Source organism: Scyliorhinus canicula, chromosome 2 (assembly GCF_902713615.1).
Source record: "Scyliorhinus canicula chromosome 2, sScyCan1.1, whole genome shotgun sequence".
In the NCBI taxonomy this organism is placed as follows: Eukaryota; Metazoa; Chordata; class Chondrichthyes; order Carcharhiniformes; family Scyliorhinidae; genus Scyliorhinus; species Scyliorhinus canicula.
The window spans coordinates 182194424-182209564 of record NC_052147.1 but is presented as its reverse complement, the minus strand read 5'-3'; the positions used below and the strand labels follow the sequence as shown (position 1 = coordinate 182209564).

Here is a 15141-nt window from a genome sequence, read left to right as displayed (position 1 = left end):
TCCCGATATGCAAGCCGGCCAAAGGGTGGGCACTATTTCGCGGGCTGGGCCGGCGTGCGTCCTCCGCCATGTAGCACGGCGCGGCCGTTGCCGTGCGTATGCGCGGCCACGGACCCGACAATATCGGCACCTAGAACCGGGTGCTCTACGCTGCCGGCATGCTAGCTCCCAGCAAAACGGGGAATCGGTGGCCGCTTTGTGCCATTTTTTCTGGCGTAAAACGCCACCATTCCCACACCAGCGTGAGGACATAGCGCCAGAATCGGAGAATCTAGCCCCATGTCTTTCAGGACTTGTGGGAGGAAACCGGAGCACCTGAAGGAAACCCATACCGACACTGGGACAAAGTGCAGATTCCACAAAGACAGTGACCCAAGCTGGGAATCGAACCTGGGACCCTGGAGTTTTTGAAGCAACACTGCTACCCATTGTGCTACCATGCTGCCCTTATGAGGTGGGGTTAGGAGAGATTCGAGGACCCCCTAAGGGCATGTGCCCCCTATCCCAATCTCTGCCATGGGCAACCTGGCGGCTGGGCATCATGGCACTGCCAGCCTGGAACCCTGCTAGCATGGCAGCACCAACCTGTCCAGAGCCTGACCACCTGGAGGCCTCCAATCCTCCCCCAGGTGCAGTCACACCTAGTCCACAAATGTGTGGACCAGTGCTAAATGGTGCCATGACAAGGTCTCCTGTGTGCGGGCATTCGTTCCTGGGCCTCGGGAGAAGAAGGCGCAGACATATTTAAATGAGCCTAATGGCTTACTTAAATATATTAATCTGGATCTGACCCAGTGAGAGAGAGATTCAGATTGCAACTTTCACACGAGATCTCGTTAGATATTGGGAGGTGTTCAGAGAGCCACAAATCCCTCGAGGGGCCTCTCTCTCGATTTATCAACCTCATCGCTTCACCAGGTCTGGTGCGACAAGGCCATTCGATCGCACCCAAATCGTTTCCCGTTGTGGATGCTGACGGAAAGACACCAAACCTTCCAACCACGACCTCCTTAATCATGTAACTCGGTGGTTTGCACAGTTTCCCGTGACAAGGCAGGCATGAAGCAGCATTGTCTGCCGTCGTGTCCGGGTGCCATATTGAAAAGGGGCCCAACATCATTGACCCACGATTGAAGAAAGGTAGACCTCCTGAAAATTAAAATGGATCTCTTGAGAAAAAAGATCGATCTCCAGAAACATTCTGAGGATGGAAGATGGAGCCACTCCCTTTGATTCACTGCTGTGGTGTTCTGGGGCCCAGGGTTGCCAACGGATTCCATCTTGAACTCTGGTGGCAGTCTCAGACATTGTTCTACCCACTAGGTTGTTCCAGATGGGTTTTGCACCAGCTTCTTTTCTCGCTGGCGCTGCAGAAAATTGGGCATGGGAGGTCAGAGTTTCATTGCACCCCAGCAGTGGGATGCAGGTGAGTTTCACGCTGGCCTCTTGCAGGTTTCCCGATCCGCCATGGAAGATCCCCAGAAAACCACGTCAGCATAAAAGCATTTTTTGGGCCTCTTGCTGTATTCTTCCCCTGCAGCCATCATTGAACCCATCGGCAGGGACATGGGAGAAATCAACCCAATCAATTTATACAATATACTGCATTATCAGAAAAAAAGCGCCATCAATTAAAAATAATGCGACAGAAAATTTTCGCAGATCGGGCAGCACCGTTGGAGAAAAAAAGAGTTAACGGGCTGTATTTTCACGGAGTCGGGGAGACTCTGTGGCAATGTACAAATGGAGCCGATTCTGGAGATCCTGATTCCATTTATCAGTGTGAGGCTAGTGCAGGTCGCAAATTTACACCCTGCACTCCTGACCTGGACAGCTCCATAGTGGAGGTAGGCATGTCAAGTCCTCCGCATTTTCAGAGAGTTACGCCAACTTTTAAAGGACTCATGGTTTACGGACCCACATGGGTGGAGTGGACCATAGTCTGAAAGGGGGATTTCTGGAAAAGTAAGTTTAAAAGCTTTTACCCATATCTCCCCATGCCAAGCTATGCCTCCCAACCCAATCCATGCCCCCTCATAACCTCCATGCAAAGCTATAGAACCCTCATGCCCACTCATTATACACACTCTACAGAACCAATGAACCCTATAGTAACAATAGGATGTGTGGAAAGGCTTAATAAAACAGTTATTCATGCATAACTTTCTACTTTCTTGCCAGAAATGTTTTCACTACAGCCCAGTAAAAAAAAGTGTCAAACATCCAGACCCTTAAGGTATCAACAGCAGAAACTGCAAGCACTTGAAAACTCTTTATCCTATGTAAACAAACATTGTGCAATTGACAGAGATCAGAGAACAAGAACTGTCAATCAATAAATGTTTTCCTTGGGGTGTAGCTGTTTCAACAGACCAATGGATGTGTAGCCTCTCAGTTGATAATGCATAATGAGGCTTGGCTGAGAGAGCAGACATCCATACAGTGCTGCGAGACCCACTGTTGTCCCAGCAAATTATTGCACATAACTTCCCGGGGGTCCCAAAAATGCACTGGGGTACTACACTTTTTTCTTTCCTCCCCTCCCCGCACACACATTGATGTTCCACACAAAGACTGCAAGTCTGTTGCCCAGGAATTTTAAACTTTCATAAGGCAGCTACCCTGCACTGGGAACCATTTGCTACTCAAATTAAATTGCAGCCTTTGGATTGTTCTGACTGTCCGAAATGAATAGATACCCAGGAAGAAGTAGAAGTTAAAATCAACTCCAATCCTGGGTAAATATAGCACTGACCCCCACAAAATCCTGAGCCTACCCTCCCCAAGGGACCCCGAATCATCCCTCCCCCCCCCCCCCCCCCTCCACCACAGGACGCCATCTAACCCCTCCAACCCCCACAGGCCCCCTTGACGACCTATCCAGCCCCTACCTTCATTGGCCCCCATCCCACTGATCACACAACGTGGTCGGGTGAAGCATTTAAGTCCCAACAGACAGAAGCGTGCGGAGCGAGTGCCGAGGCATAACATGGTGGCCAGTATAGACCAGGGTGTATGGGCGCAGTGGGCACAGGAGCAACAGGGGTTCCTTAGGGGCTGCTTTGCTGATCTTAAAAAGCACATGCTGGCCCCGATGAAGGCATCAATAGACCAAATGATCACAACTCAGGTGACACAAGGGAAAGCGATTAAGGAGATGGAGAAAAAGGCTATCTGACCATGAGGACGAGTTGGTCGTATTGGTCCTTAAGGTGGAGGCGCAGGATGACCTCCACAAGAAGTGGCAGGAGAGGCTGGAGGACCTAGAAAATAGGTCCAGGAGACAGAACTTGAGAATTGTGGGCCTCCCTGAAGGTGTGGAGGGGTCGGATGTGGGAGCATTTGTGTCCAAGATGCTGGAGATGCTGATAGGGAAGGGGGTATTCCCTTGTTCCCTGGAGCTGGACGGGGCGCACAGAGCCCTTACAAAGAAGCCCAAGGCAAATGAACCCCCGAGGGCCATGGTGGTGAGATTTCATCGCTTCTCAGACAAGGAACTTGTCTTACGGTGGGCAAAAAAAGAACAGAGCAGCAGGTGGGAGAACAGCATGGTACGCATCTACCAGAACCTGGGTGCGGAGCTGGCTAAGAGGTGTGCTGGATTCAACCGGGTGAAGGCAACCCTCTTCAGCAAGGGGTGAAATTTGGGATGCTACACCCAGCGAGGCTATGGGTCACGTACGAGGAATGGCATCACTATTTTGAGAGGCCGGACGAGGCGTGGTCATTCGTCAAACAAGAAAAGCTGGACTCGAATTAAAGGACGGTTAAGCTTTGGTGGAATGCAACGGTGGGGCTGGGTAACATGGTACCGTTTCTAATATAAGATTGTAGACAATGTTGGGTGCGTGTAAGGGCTGTGGTGGTGGCTGGAGGGTGCAGTGTTTTCGGCAAAGTTGAGATACGGAGGGGGGAGGGGGCCCTGTACTTAGTGCGATTTTTTGGGAAGTTGGAGCCTTGGTTCAATAAGTGTCTTCTCACGGGGCAATGTTAGTGTCTTCTGTTTATTTTTCGTTTCGTTTTACTATTTACTCACTGGGGCTGGAGAGGTGGTTTAATTGGTTTATTCATGTGGGGAGAGGGGTCCGGACAATGAGGCGACAGTCTGATCGGCGCCAGGGGCGGGAGCTGCCGGGGTCAGCTGACTCTCGGGAGCGTAGTGGGGGGTGAGCAAGTGCTCAGCTGGTGCTTGGTGGGGGTTTTGGGTCGAGGGGCTGTTGGGGGGGGGGGGGGGGGGGGGGGGGATGCTGCTTTGCTGACAGAGGAGGTATCAATTTCAGGGTACCAACTGAGGGTCGGGGTGGTGGCTCCCTGTGGAAGCGAAAGGCGCGGGCTCGAGGTTGGTCAAAAAAGGGCGATGGCTAGTCGGCAGGGGGGGGGGGGGGGGGGGGGGAGGGGTTTGAATGGGCCGGTCAAAAGAGTGCGCATGTGTTTGCGCATCTAAAGGGGTTAAAGGTAGACATAGCAATGCTTCAGGAGACACATTTAAAGCTCGCAGATCACACGACATTGAGAAAGGGATGGGTAGGCCAGGTGTTCCATTCAGGGCTGGATGACCAGGGGGTAGCAATTCTGATCAGTAAGGGTGTAGCAATCGAGGCTGGGAGAATTGTGGTAGATAAGGGGGCAGGTATATAATGGTGAGTGGAAAGTGGGAGGGGGTCCGTGTGGTGTTTGTGAACGTCTACGCTTCGAACTGGGATGATGTGGAATTTATGAGGCGCATGCTAGGCAAAATCCCGGACTTAAGAGTCACACAACCTGATCATGGAGGGAGACTTTAACACAGTCATTGACCCTGAGCTGGACCGGTAGAAGTCCAGGACAGGGAAGCGACCGGCAGTGGCTAAAGAACTGAAGGGTTTTATGGAGCAGATGGAGGCTGGATGTGGGGCTGCTGGCGGACGTAGAGGTTTGCGGGTGGATTAGCAGGAACATCCAGGATTACCTGGAAACAAACTATTCGGGAAGCACGGTAGTTAGCATAAATGCTTCACAGCTCCAGGGTCCCAGGTTCAGTTCCCGGCTGGGTCACTGTCTGTGCGGAGTCTGCACGTCCTCACCATGTGTGCGTGGGTTTCCTCCGGGTACTCCGGTTTCCTCCCACAGTCCAAAGATATGCGGGTTAGGTGGATTGGCCATGATAAATTGCCCTTAGTGTCCTAAAAAATAAGGTTAATTTGGGGGGGGGGGGGGGTTACTGGTATAGGGTGGATACGTTGGCTTGAGTAGGGTGATCATTGTTCGGCACAACATCGAGGGCCGAAGGGCCTGTTCTGTGCTGTTCTATATACGGGTGAGGTAGCAGCGGCAACTGTCTGGGAGGCTCTGAAGGCAGTTGTCAGAGGGGAACTCATCTCAATTTGATCCCATAGGGAAAAGAGAGAAAGATCGGAGAGGGAGAGACTGGTGGAGGAGATATTCTAAGTGGACAGGAGATACGTGGAGGCTACTGAGGGAGCGGCGGAGTCTGCAGTCAGAGTTTGAACTGCTGACCACAGGGAAAGTGTTAGCACAGCTGAGGAAGGCAAGGGGGCCAGTCTATGAGTACGGGGAGAAAGCAAGTAGCATGCTGGCACACCAACTGCGAAAGAGGGAGGCGGCCAGGGAAATTAGGGGACTAAAGAATAAGGAGGGTAACACAGTCTTGGATCCGGGGGGTGGTAAACGGAGTCTTTAAGGAGTTATTTTTTTTTTATACAAACAATTTTATTGAGGTATTTTAGGCATATAGAAAAAATGACATTGTACAGTACAAACAAAAAAAGTCACGACACAAATTCCACATTAAACATAATGCAAACCAGGCTCTGTTCACACACTGACCTGCCTCAATATCCCCCTACTCTACCCTAGCCCCCCCCCTCCCCCCCCCTGCTGACGCTTACTCCTCTGCGAAGAAGTCATTAAATGGCCTCCACCTTCGGGCGAACCCTAGTAGCGAACCTCTCAAGACGAACTTGACTTTCTCTAGGCCATACCTCAGCCCTCGGGGGCTTTGATTCCCTCCATGATAACAGTATTAGTAAACTACATGACTCGGAGCCCCCGATGGGAGCAGAAGGGATGAGGCAATTTTTGGACCACTTGAGGTTTCCAAAGGTGGAAGAGGACCTGGTGGAGGGGCTGGGGGCCCCAATTAGATTGGAGGAGATTGTCAAGGGTATAGAGGGCATGCAATTGGGTAAAGCCCCGGGGCCGGACGGTTACCAGGTAGAATTCTATAAGAAATGTTCGGAAATATTGAGCCCACTCCTGATGAGGACGCTCAATGAGGCCAGAGAGAAAGGAACCCTCCCCCCCCCCCCCAACAATGTCACAGGCTTTGATCTCACTCATTTTTAAACGGGTCTTACGACACCACGTTAAAGTCCAACATGTTTGTTTCAAACACTAGCTTTCGGAGCACTGCTCCTTCCTCCGGTGAGGAAGGAGCAGTGCTGCGAAAGCTAGTGTTTGAAACAAACATGTTGGACTTTAACCTGGTGTTGTAAGACTTCTTATTGTGCTCACCCCAGTCCAACGCCGGCATCTCCACATCATTCTTAAACGAGGGAAGGACCCGGAACATTGCTGGTCATACAGGCTGATTTTGCTTTTAAATGTGGATGCCAAATTGCTAGCTAAGATTCTGGCCACAAGAATTGAGGATTGCGTCCCGGGGTGATAGAGGAAGACCAGACTGGGTTTGTTAAAGGCAGACAACTCAATACCAATGTCCGGAGACATTTGAATATTATGATGCCCTCCGAGGGAGGGGAGGCAGAGGTGGTAACAGCAATGGAAGCAGAGAAAGCCTTTGACTGGGTGGAGTGGGAGTACCTGTGGGAAACACTGGGGAGGTTCGGGTTTGGTGAGGGCTTTATTGGCTGGGTGAAACTAGGCGCCTGTAGCAAGTGTATGTACAAACTGGCTGAGGTCGGGGTACTTCGAGCTTCACAGGGGAACGAGGCAGGGGTGTCCCCTCTCCCCGTTACTATTTGCCCTAGCTATAGAACCACTATGGCGCTGAGAGCCTTGAGGAAGTGGCGGGGACTGGTTCGGGGGAGGGGGGTGTTGGGGTGGAACATCGGGTCTCGCTATACGCAGATGATTTGCTCCTGTACATTTCGGACCCCGTGGAGGGGATGGGGGAAGGATCTGCGGATCCTGAGGGATTTTGGTAGTTTTTCAGGGTACAAAGAGCGAGTTGTTTGTGATATAGGCCAAGGGGCAGGAGGAGAGACTGAAAGATCTGCCGCTCAGGATGGTAGAGAAAAGTTTTTGTTACCTGGGTATACTGGTGGCCAGGAAATGGGATGCCCTGCACAAGCTCAACCTGACCCGGTTGGTGGAGCAAATGGAAAGGGACTTTAAAAAGTGGGACATGCTCCCGCTGTCACTGGCAGGGAGGGTGCAGGCCGTGAAAATGACTGTCCTCCCCAGACTTTTGTCTTTCAGTTCCTCCCCATCTTCATCCCCAAGGCCTTTTTAAAGTGGGTGCGTAGGATCATACAGGCTTTGTGTGGGCGAATAAGACTGTTGGAGCACAGTCCGGGGGGGGGGGGGGGGGGTTGGCGCTGCCGAACTTTCGCAACTACGACTGGGCGGCCAATATAGCTATGATTAGGAAGTGGGCGATGGGGGGGCGGCGTAGGGAGCTAGCTGGAGGTGCCGCCATGTGAAGGTACTAGTCTGAGAGCTTTGATAACGGTTCCTTTGCCGTTCTCGCCGACCTGTTACTCCACAAGTGTGGTGGTGGCGACACTGCGGATCTGGGGACAGTGGAGGAGGTACAAGAACCTGGAGGGAGCGTTGGTCTGGACCCCGATATGTAACAACCACAGGTTTGTCCCAGGTAGGATGGATAGTGGGTTCCAGAGCTGGCAGCGAAGGATGGGAGATCTGTTCATAGACGGAGGTTTTCCCAGTTCGAAGGCGCTAGAGGAGAAATGACAAATTTAATCTGCCGCCAGGAAGCGCCTTTAAATATCTGCAAGTACGAGCCTTCCTGAAAAAACAGGTAGTGGCCTTTCTGACGCTGCCGCCACTGAGGATACAGGACAGGGTGGTCTCCGGCACCTGGGTGGAGGAGAGGAAGGTGTTGGATATCTACCAGGAACTACAGGAGGCGGAGGAAACCCCGGTGGAGGAGCTCAAGGGCAAGTGGGAGGAGGGGTCAGCTGAGGAGTTGGAAGCGGGTCTGTGGGCCGAGATCCTGGGCAGGGTTAATTCCTCCTCATCATGTGCCAGGCTCAGTTTGATTCAATTTAAGGTGGTCCACCGGGCACACATGATGGCAGCGAGAATGAGCAGGTTTTTTGGGGTAGAAGACAGTTGTATGAGGTGCAAGGGCAGCCCTGCAAATGTTTTGGGTATGCCCGGAGCTTAGTGTTCTGGCAAGGGTTCACGAGGGCAATGTCCAAGGTGCTTAACACACGGGTGGTGTCGAGTCCAGAGATAGCGATCTTTGGAATGTCAGAAGACCCGGGAGTGCAGGGGGCGAAAGAGGCCGACGTCTTGGCCTTTGCCTCCCTAGTAGCCAAGAGATGGATTTTATTAATGTGGAGGTACTCTAAGCCCCCGAGTGTAGAGACTTGGGTTACCAACATGGCTGGGTTTCTCAGCCTCGAGAAAAATAAAAGTTTGCCTTAAGAGGGTCTACGCTAGGTCTGTTGGAGGTGGAAGCCGTTCGTCGACTTCTCGGGGGAAATTAAAATGTCAGCAGCAGCAGCAATCCATGGGTGGGGGTTGAGTGCTTCATTGGGATGGTGTGGGAAGACTGGGTCGCGTGGGGTAATGTCTATTTAATTGTTATTGTATATTCTCTTTTTACACTATGTTAATGTTCACTCGTTTGTTTTGGTATTATTGTTACTACTGTTTTATTATGAAAAATTCTGCAAAAACTTATTAAGAATACTTTTTTAAAAAGTCTAATGCTGCAGGAAGCATTAGAGATATTGGGGTAAATACAAAAGAAAAATCCTGCAAATGCTGGAAATATGAAGTAACAGAAAATGTTGCAAATAATCAGCAAAGCGGGCAACATCTGTGGAGTGAAACAGTTAACTGTTTAGCTTGAAACGTTAACTCTATTTCTCTCCCCACAGAAGCTGTCTTTTGCTATTTCTAGCATCTTCTGTTGTCGTTAAGGTAAACAGCGGCTGATGATATTTGCAGAACTGTAACTGTGGTTAACATGCTACTGAAGCATGCACCATGTGTGCAAACTGCAAACCTACTAATAGAATATCTTTATGAGATTCATCCATTGGGTATGTAGCTTTGAAAATGCTACACTTAACCAGAGTAGTCAACCTGAATGAATGACAAGGAGTGAGGATTTTTGAGCAGAGTACAGCCACTGCAAACACAGAATCTAGACTGCAGAAACAGGCTACTTGGTCCAACTGACCTATGTCAGGTGGGGGTTGTTGGGTTACGGGTATAGGTTGGATACGTGGGCTTTGAGTAGGGTGATCATTGCTCGGCACAACATCGAGGGCCGAAGGTCCTGTTCTGTGCTATACTGTTCTATCTATCTATAATCAACCGAGTCTTCTCCCACTGGAATTATCTCTTTTCATTTTGACCTCCTGTTCCTCTCCTTCCTTCTCTGGTCCCTTCTCCTTCACATATGCACCAAACTTCTCCTTAAATGCATAATTTATAGCTGCTTCAACCAGTCCAGGTATAACAAAATTACTCCTAAATTTCTGATTTGTTATATTTATCTTGCATTAGAAGAATTTAAGTATTAAGTTTAATTATTTTACTTTCATAGCTAATGAACTTCTATACCATGTTGCTCATAAGTGAAAACTTCAAATTTCTGCTCCATCTTCTTGTATATTATCATTGGTAGAGCCTTTTAATTTTATCTCTTCTTGATTATTCAGAAAAGAAAATGCTGGCAGAACGGATTCCAGTTCCATCTAGCCCGGTTCCCATTGCGACCATTGACCTTGTGCAACACCACTCAGATAGTATGATGCCCCACCTTGAAACCAAACTTCCTCTAAAAAAGACCAAGTACCAAGAGGACCAGGAAGATGTTACAAAGCCAGCCTGGGCCATCAGTTCATCACCTTGGGTCACTCTTGCATTTGCCTTTTATCAAGTTATAGAGATGGTGAAGTTGGCGAAGACAAATGCAACTATTGAGCATCATGTACTGCAGGTTAATTGACACTTTTATATTACAAATCTCACTCTGTTCATCAATATGCTCAAGGGTAGCTCTTATAATTTTTAAGTTTAAATTGTGATAATTCAGAGTCAAAACACTGAATGAAATCAGCTGTGAAAAAACATACTCTGCAAAAGTAGAAGTTTTAGTTGGGAAACGTGTTTAGCTCATAGCAAGTAATATTTTAATTGCGGCCATCCTTGTAAAATACAATGCGAAATGACGACTGGCATCAGAAACTGCATCCTCAGCACCTTTTCCAAACTATATTTGCCCATTTTTACATGATGACGGTAACTGAGGGGGTGCCTGATCCCGATGCTGCCATTGAAATGGAAAGAAACTGTTGCTTGCTTCAAATGAAGGCAAGTGGCCATGTGTCTCATATCTTAACAATAGGACGGAGACCTTGCTATTTCTGCATTTTAGCAGGTAGAAGTTCAAGATAAATAGCTTCACAATAATAAATATGCACCTCATGTTTAATGTGCTGTAGTTTCACCCTGAACTTTGCTTGGATGGGATGAGGCGGTGGGTGAGGGGTGATGCTCACTGATTCTAGAGCGTGAGCATCATCCCAAATAAAGGAGGATCATGTCAGAAATTTAGATTAATCATCCCATTTTGGTAAAGTTAGACTTAAACCATCATAGAATTTACAGTGCAGAAGGAGGCCATTCGGCAATCGAGTCTACACCGGCTCGTGGAAAGTGCACCCTACTTAAGCCCACGCCTCCACCCTATCCCAGTAAACCCACCCAATCTGCACATCTTTAGACTGTGGGAGGAAACCGGAGCACCCGGAGGAAACCCATGCAGACACTGGGAGAACATGCAGAATCTGCACGGACAGTGACCCAAGCCGGGAATCGAACCCGGGACCCTGGTGCTGTTAAGCAACTGTGCTAACCACTGTGCTACCGTGTTGCACACATTGGCATCAAAACGAATCGCACCTCTCAACAGTTGGGATTGCAGCAGAAATATTAACATCTTGACGTATCCTTGCCACCTCCGGCTGCTGAATTTTGATTGGTTGGGTGAATATAGAAAGCAATGCAGCAACACAATCCTCTGTGCCATCAGTTCTTTGCCTTTCTCCCATTAGTTAGTTTTGTTTGACGGGGAACCGTGCCCAGCCACATGTTAGCAGGTTTATGATACACTAATTCCCAAATCCTGTGAATGAAATTTAAAACCCTTTTGGCAATTTAAAAGTATTTGTAAATTGGACAGCTGCCAGGCTACCTCTCCTTCCCAGTGTGGCAGGACCTTCTGCAGTGAATCTGTCCCTAAAATATTACAACTCCCTGACACAAGCCAGGAATGAACCTCCTGTATGTAAGTGACCTCTGTGATGGTAATACATTCCATCGGTAATGTGACCAAACCAAGAAGGAGGTGGAAAACCAAGGTTCTGAAATCTAACATAAAATGCAGGCTTCTGATGCTAATTCTATCACTGGGATGGATGCCCATAAACATTTGTGGGGAAAACAACTTTAAATTCTTCCAAACACCTGTTTGACTTTACAATGTTAGATGTCAGAAGCAAATCTGGTGAAAAGGACAAAATGAGGAATAATCACAATGGGAACATGCAGCAAATGCTGTTAAATATATTTCATAATGACAAGTTGTATTAGAGAAAGTATTTTGGGAAATTAAAGAAAATAGTAAATGTTATGAGAAATCCAGAAGGAATTTTGCACTTGAACAGTGTAAAATTCCTTTCATCTTTTTTGCAGATTTGACTGGGGATTGTCTTTAAAAACTCCCTTAACCAAGTTCCTTGGTAAACTTTCATGGGAGTAGTCATAATAATTCATCATTTAATTACAGAGCCAACAGGAATATTTTCTCCATGACTCACCATCAAGCCAAAAATTATAACAATTTCTTTTAGAATCTAGTTAGTACCTCGATTTAGAATCTAGTTAGTACCGCGATTAAACTATTTTTAATTAATACCGCTAGACCTAATCTGTGCTGACTCGAAACGGTAGCTCTTTTCTCTCCCTACAGATGCTGCCAGACTTGCTGAGATTTTCCAGCATTTTCCCTTTCGTTTCTGTGCTGATACTTAGCAATGTGCTACTTGTACTTGCCCCAATTGAAAAATGTTAAATTTCCTGCTGGTTTAAGTTTACAGGGAGAAAAAGAAAAATATTCATCAACAAAATCAATTGCACTGATGCCACACGATTATTTTTTTCTCTCCTGCTTTTAACTGCAGGTCTCTGGTACTGTTCTATCTCAGCCTCGATAACTTTGACATTTTTAATTTTATAATAAACCAATTGTATTAATTTTGGAAAAAGTCCTTAGTGCTCTTAACATTTATCTGGAATTAAAAATCCTTGGCAATGTGTTAAATGTGCTTTTATATTCACTTTAGGAGGAAAACGATTGTCCCGTATCTGCAGACACTTTGCCAGTTGGGTGTCCTCCACATCTTAAATCATCACCCAGCTCCAACAATCTAGCAACGGCAGACGTCCCGGTCACTACCTCTGAACCAGATGAGCAGACCAGCATAAGCTCTACCCAAGCCACTGAGAATGGATTCAACCAGTCAAATTTGCCTAGGAACTTAATCCCATTGCCAGGAAACGGAAACCAGAATATTGATCCAGGTTTGCCGAAGCAAACCAGCATTATTCAACCAAGTCAAAAGGACATCTCTTGATGAGCAGATTTAAAGATTACAAAGCACATGAAAAAGTGTTGGAAAAAACGTATTTATAAATTCCCCAGGATGGACTTTTTTGTAAAAAAACAAAAGAATGTTTTCAAAGAACGGTTATGCAATATGCCCAGATCATCAATAAGACACTGATGGCTAATAATGTAAATTTCAGAAATTATAAGGTTCTACAGCACATTTCAGTGTATTTAGAGCATCAATAGCAGAATTTAAGTGCCTGTTCATAAATGAAGAACAAATTCTAACAAATTTCTGTCCATTCAAAATTTACATCAATTCTTAAAACCATGCATTGAAGCTCAAAAGGTAGCTAAATTGTTAGGATTCTATTAACAAATGAAGTGACATTATAATCCACCAAAATGCAACCAGGAAACAAGTCAGGTGACTGAAACAAGCGAGTGGCTTTATTGCAGTGCAGTCAACTCTATCAGAATTTCTGGGGTCCAGATGTTATATTGGATTTAAATTATCAAGCAGAATAACCACAGGCGTCTATTGTAGCTGATGTGTTTGTCTTTTGACTAAGACATTACCAGATGTGCTCACTGTTGAAAGTGAGCGGTTATGGGTAGGATACATGGTCTGAAATGAATGATGAGGGCAAGAATTAAATAAGAAAGCTGAATTTGGGGCAAGTAATTTTCTGATATTCAACAAGTAACCACTACTAACACAGTTCTAGAACTGGTCCAGTTTTCATTTAAAATGAGAACTTAATATGACCAAACTTCTGAAAATTATAGATGCACAATTCCCAATTTCCTGTATTTAAATGTATAATGTATGGGGCAATATTCCTCCTACCTCCAATGATGAACTTGGTGTTGGGATTTTCTGAGGGAATTAATGAACAGTTTGCACTGAAACAGAGATATTGGTAATTTTTGAAGGTTTTCAGTGGGGTACATGAACTATCTGTCACTTATTTAAATTAATTCACCAGTTAAGCAGTACATCAAATTCATTTAACTTTGGAGAAGGGAAAGAGAAAATAAAAGTTATCTAGTTGTAAACTATCTAGGTTATTTAAACTATACAGATTATTTATTCACATGGATAATATGCTTCCAAATTTTCAGATTATCTTTGCTTAAATGCAAAGTTAAATTTGTCACTCAATGTCTTGATGTATACCTTTATTAGTAAAAACTCAGAGCAACATTTTGTGTTGAAGGTCAGACTTTTTAAAAAAATCTGCAAAAACATATCTATGGATATAAAACTCCTGGAGCATTTTTAAAAAGCTAGTGGTACATTGCTGATTAAATCTGACAGAATAGAATACAGAATTTGAATTGCAAGAATTCTATTGAAGGTTTCTAATTTGAAATAAATGCACACCCAAAAATTAACTATTTTGTTCATCCTGGTTTTTAAAATGAATAATTAGAGATATTATTAAATGAGCAACAGGTCTAAACACCAAAAGAGCCTGGTTTTGCTCGGGGTGGTGTTGGTGTGGGGTCAGATCTGAAAAGTGAGGGCATTGGACTACAAGGGAACTCGTGCAGCTCTCTCATTTCTTGATAATTGGCAGGCAAGCACTCCAAAAGGTCTCTCACTGAGCATTAGAGCCATCGTGGGAAATCTAAACGGATTAAAAAAAACAATATTTTTAAATTTCCCAATTTTATCCTCTTTCCCCTGAACCTCTTTGTAATAAAAGGAGCTCACACCTCTGCCAGTCATTACAAATTTGCAATAATGAGGATTTACCCATTTTGGTTCAGTTATAGGGTACTTTATTGTGTTGTCTATACAATTGTTAGTGCCTTCAATGTATTACAAATAACGGGGTGGCATGGTGGCAGTGGTTAGCATTGCTGCCTCACCATTGCTCGGGACCCGGGTTCACTTCAGATTCCTTTGTCTGCGTGGGTTTCCTCTGGGTGCTCCGGTTTCCTCCTGCAGTCCAGAGATGTGCAGGTTAGGTGGATTGGCCATGATAAATTGCCCCTTGGGGTTGGGTTGCAGAAACAGGGCAGGATTGGCCTAGATAGGATGGTCTTTTGAAAGGTCAGTGCAGACTTGATGGGCTGAATGGCCTCCTTCTACACTGTAGGGATTCTATGAAATTAAGAACGCAATGTACAAAATATATTGATTTTGTAGTGGGCTCTTGGGCATTAAAATTTTTAGATCTGTTTCAGTGGAGATGTAAACAATGTTAAATTATATTATGTGATTATGTTAGTGCTGAAAGAACTGCTTGTATGTTAAATCTATGACAATTTTATTAATAAATGGATTTTTGATCGCA

General features: G+C 46.1%; 1 protein-coding gene across 1 annotated transcript in view; it reads left to right on the top strand.

The window, feature by feature from the left end:
- mfsd6b (major facilitator superfamily domain containing 6b) overlaps positions 1–15141 on the top strand; it is a 108266-nt gene extending 93125 nt beyond the window's left edge. Inside the window, 2 exon segments of the mRNA XM_038789147.1 lie at positions 9882–10162; positions 12570–15141. Of these exon segments, the coding sequence (XP_038645075.1) occupies positions 9882–10162; positions 12570–12860 (572 nt within the window). The 3' untranslated portion in view covers positions 12861–15141.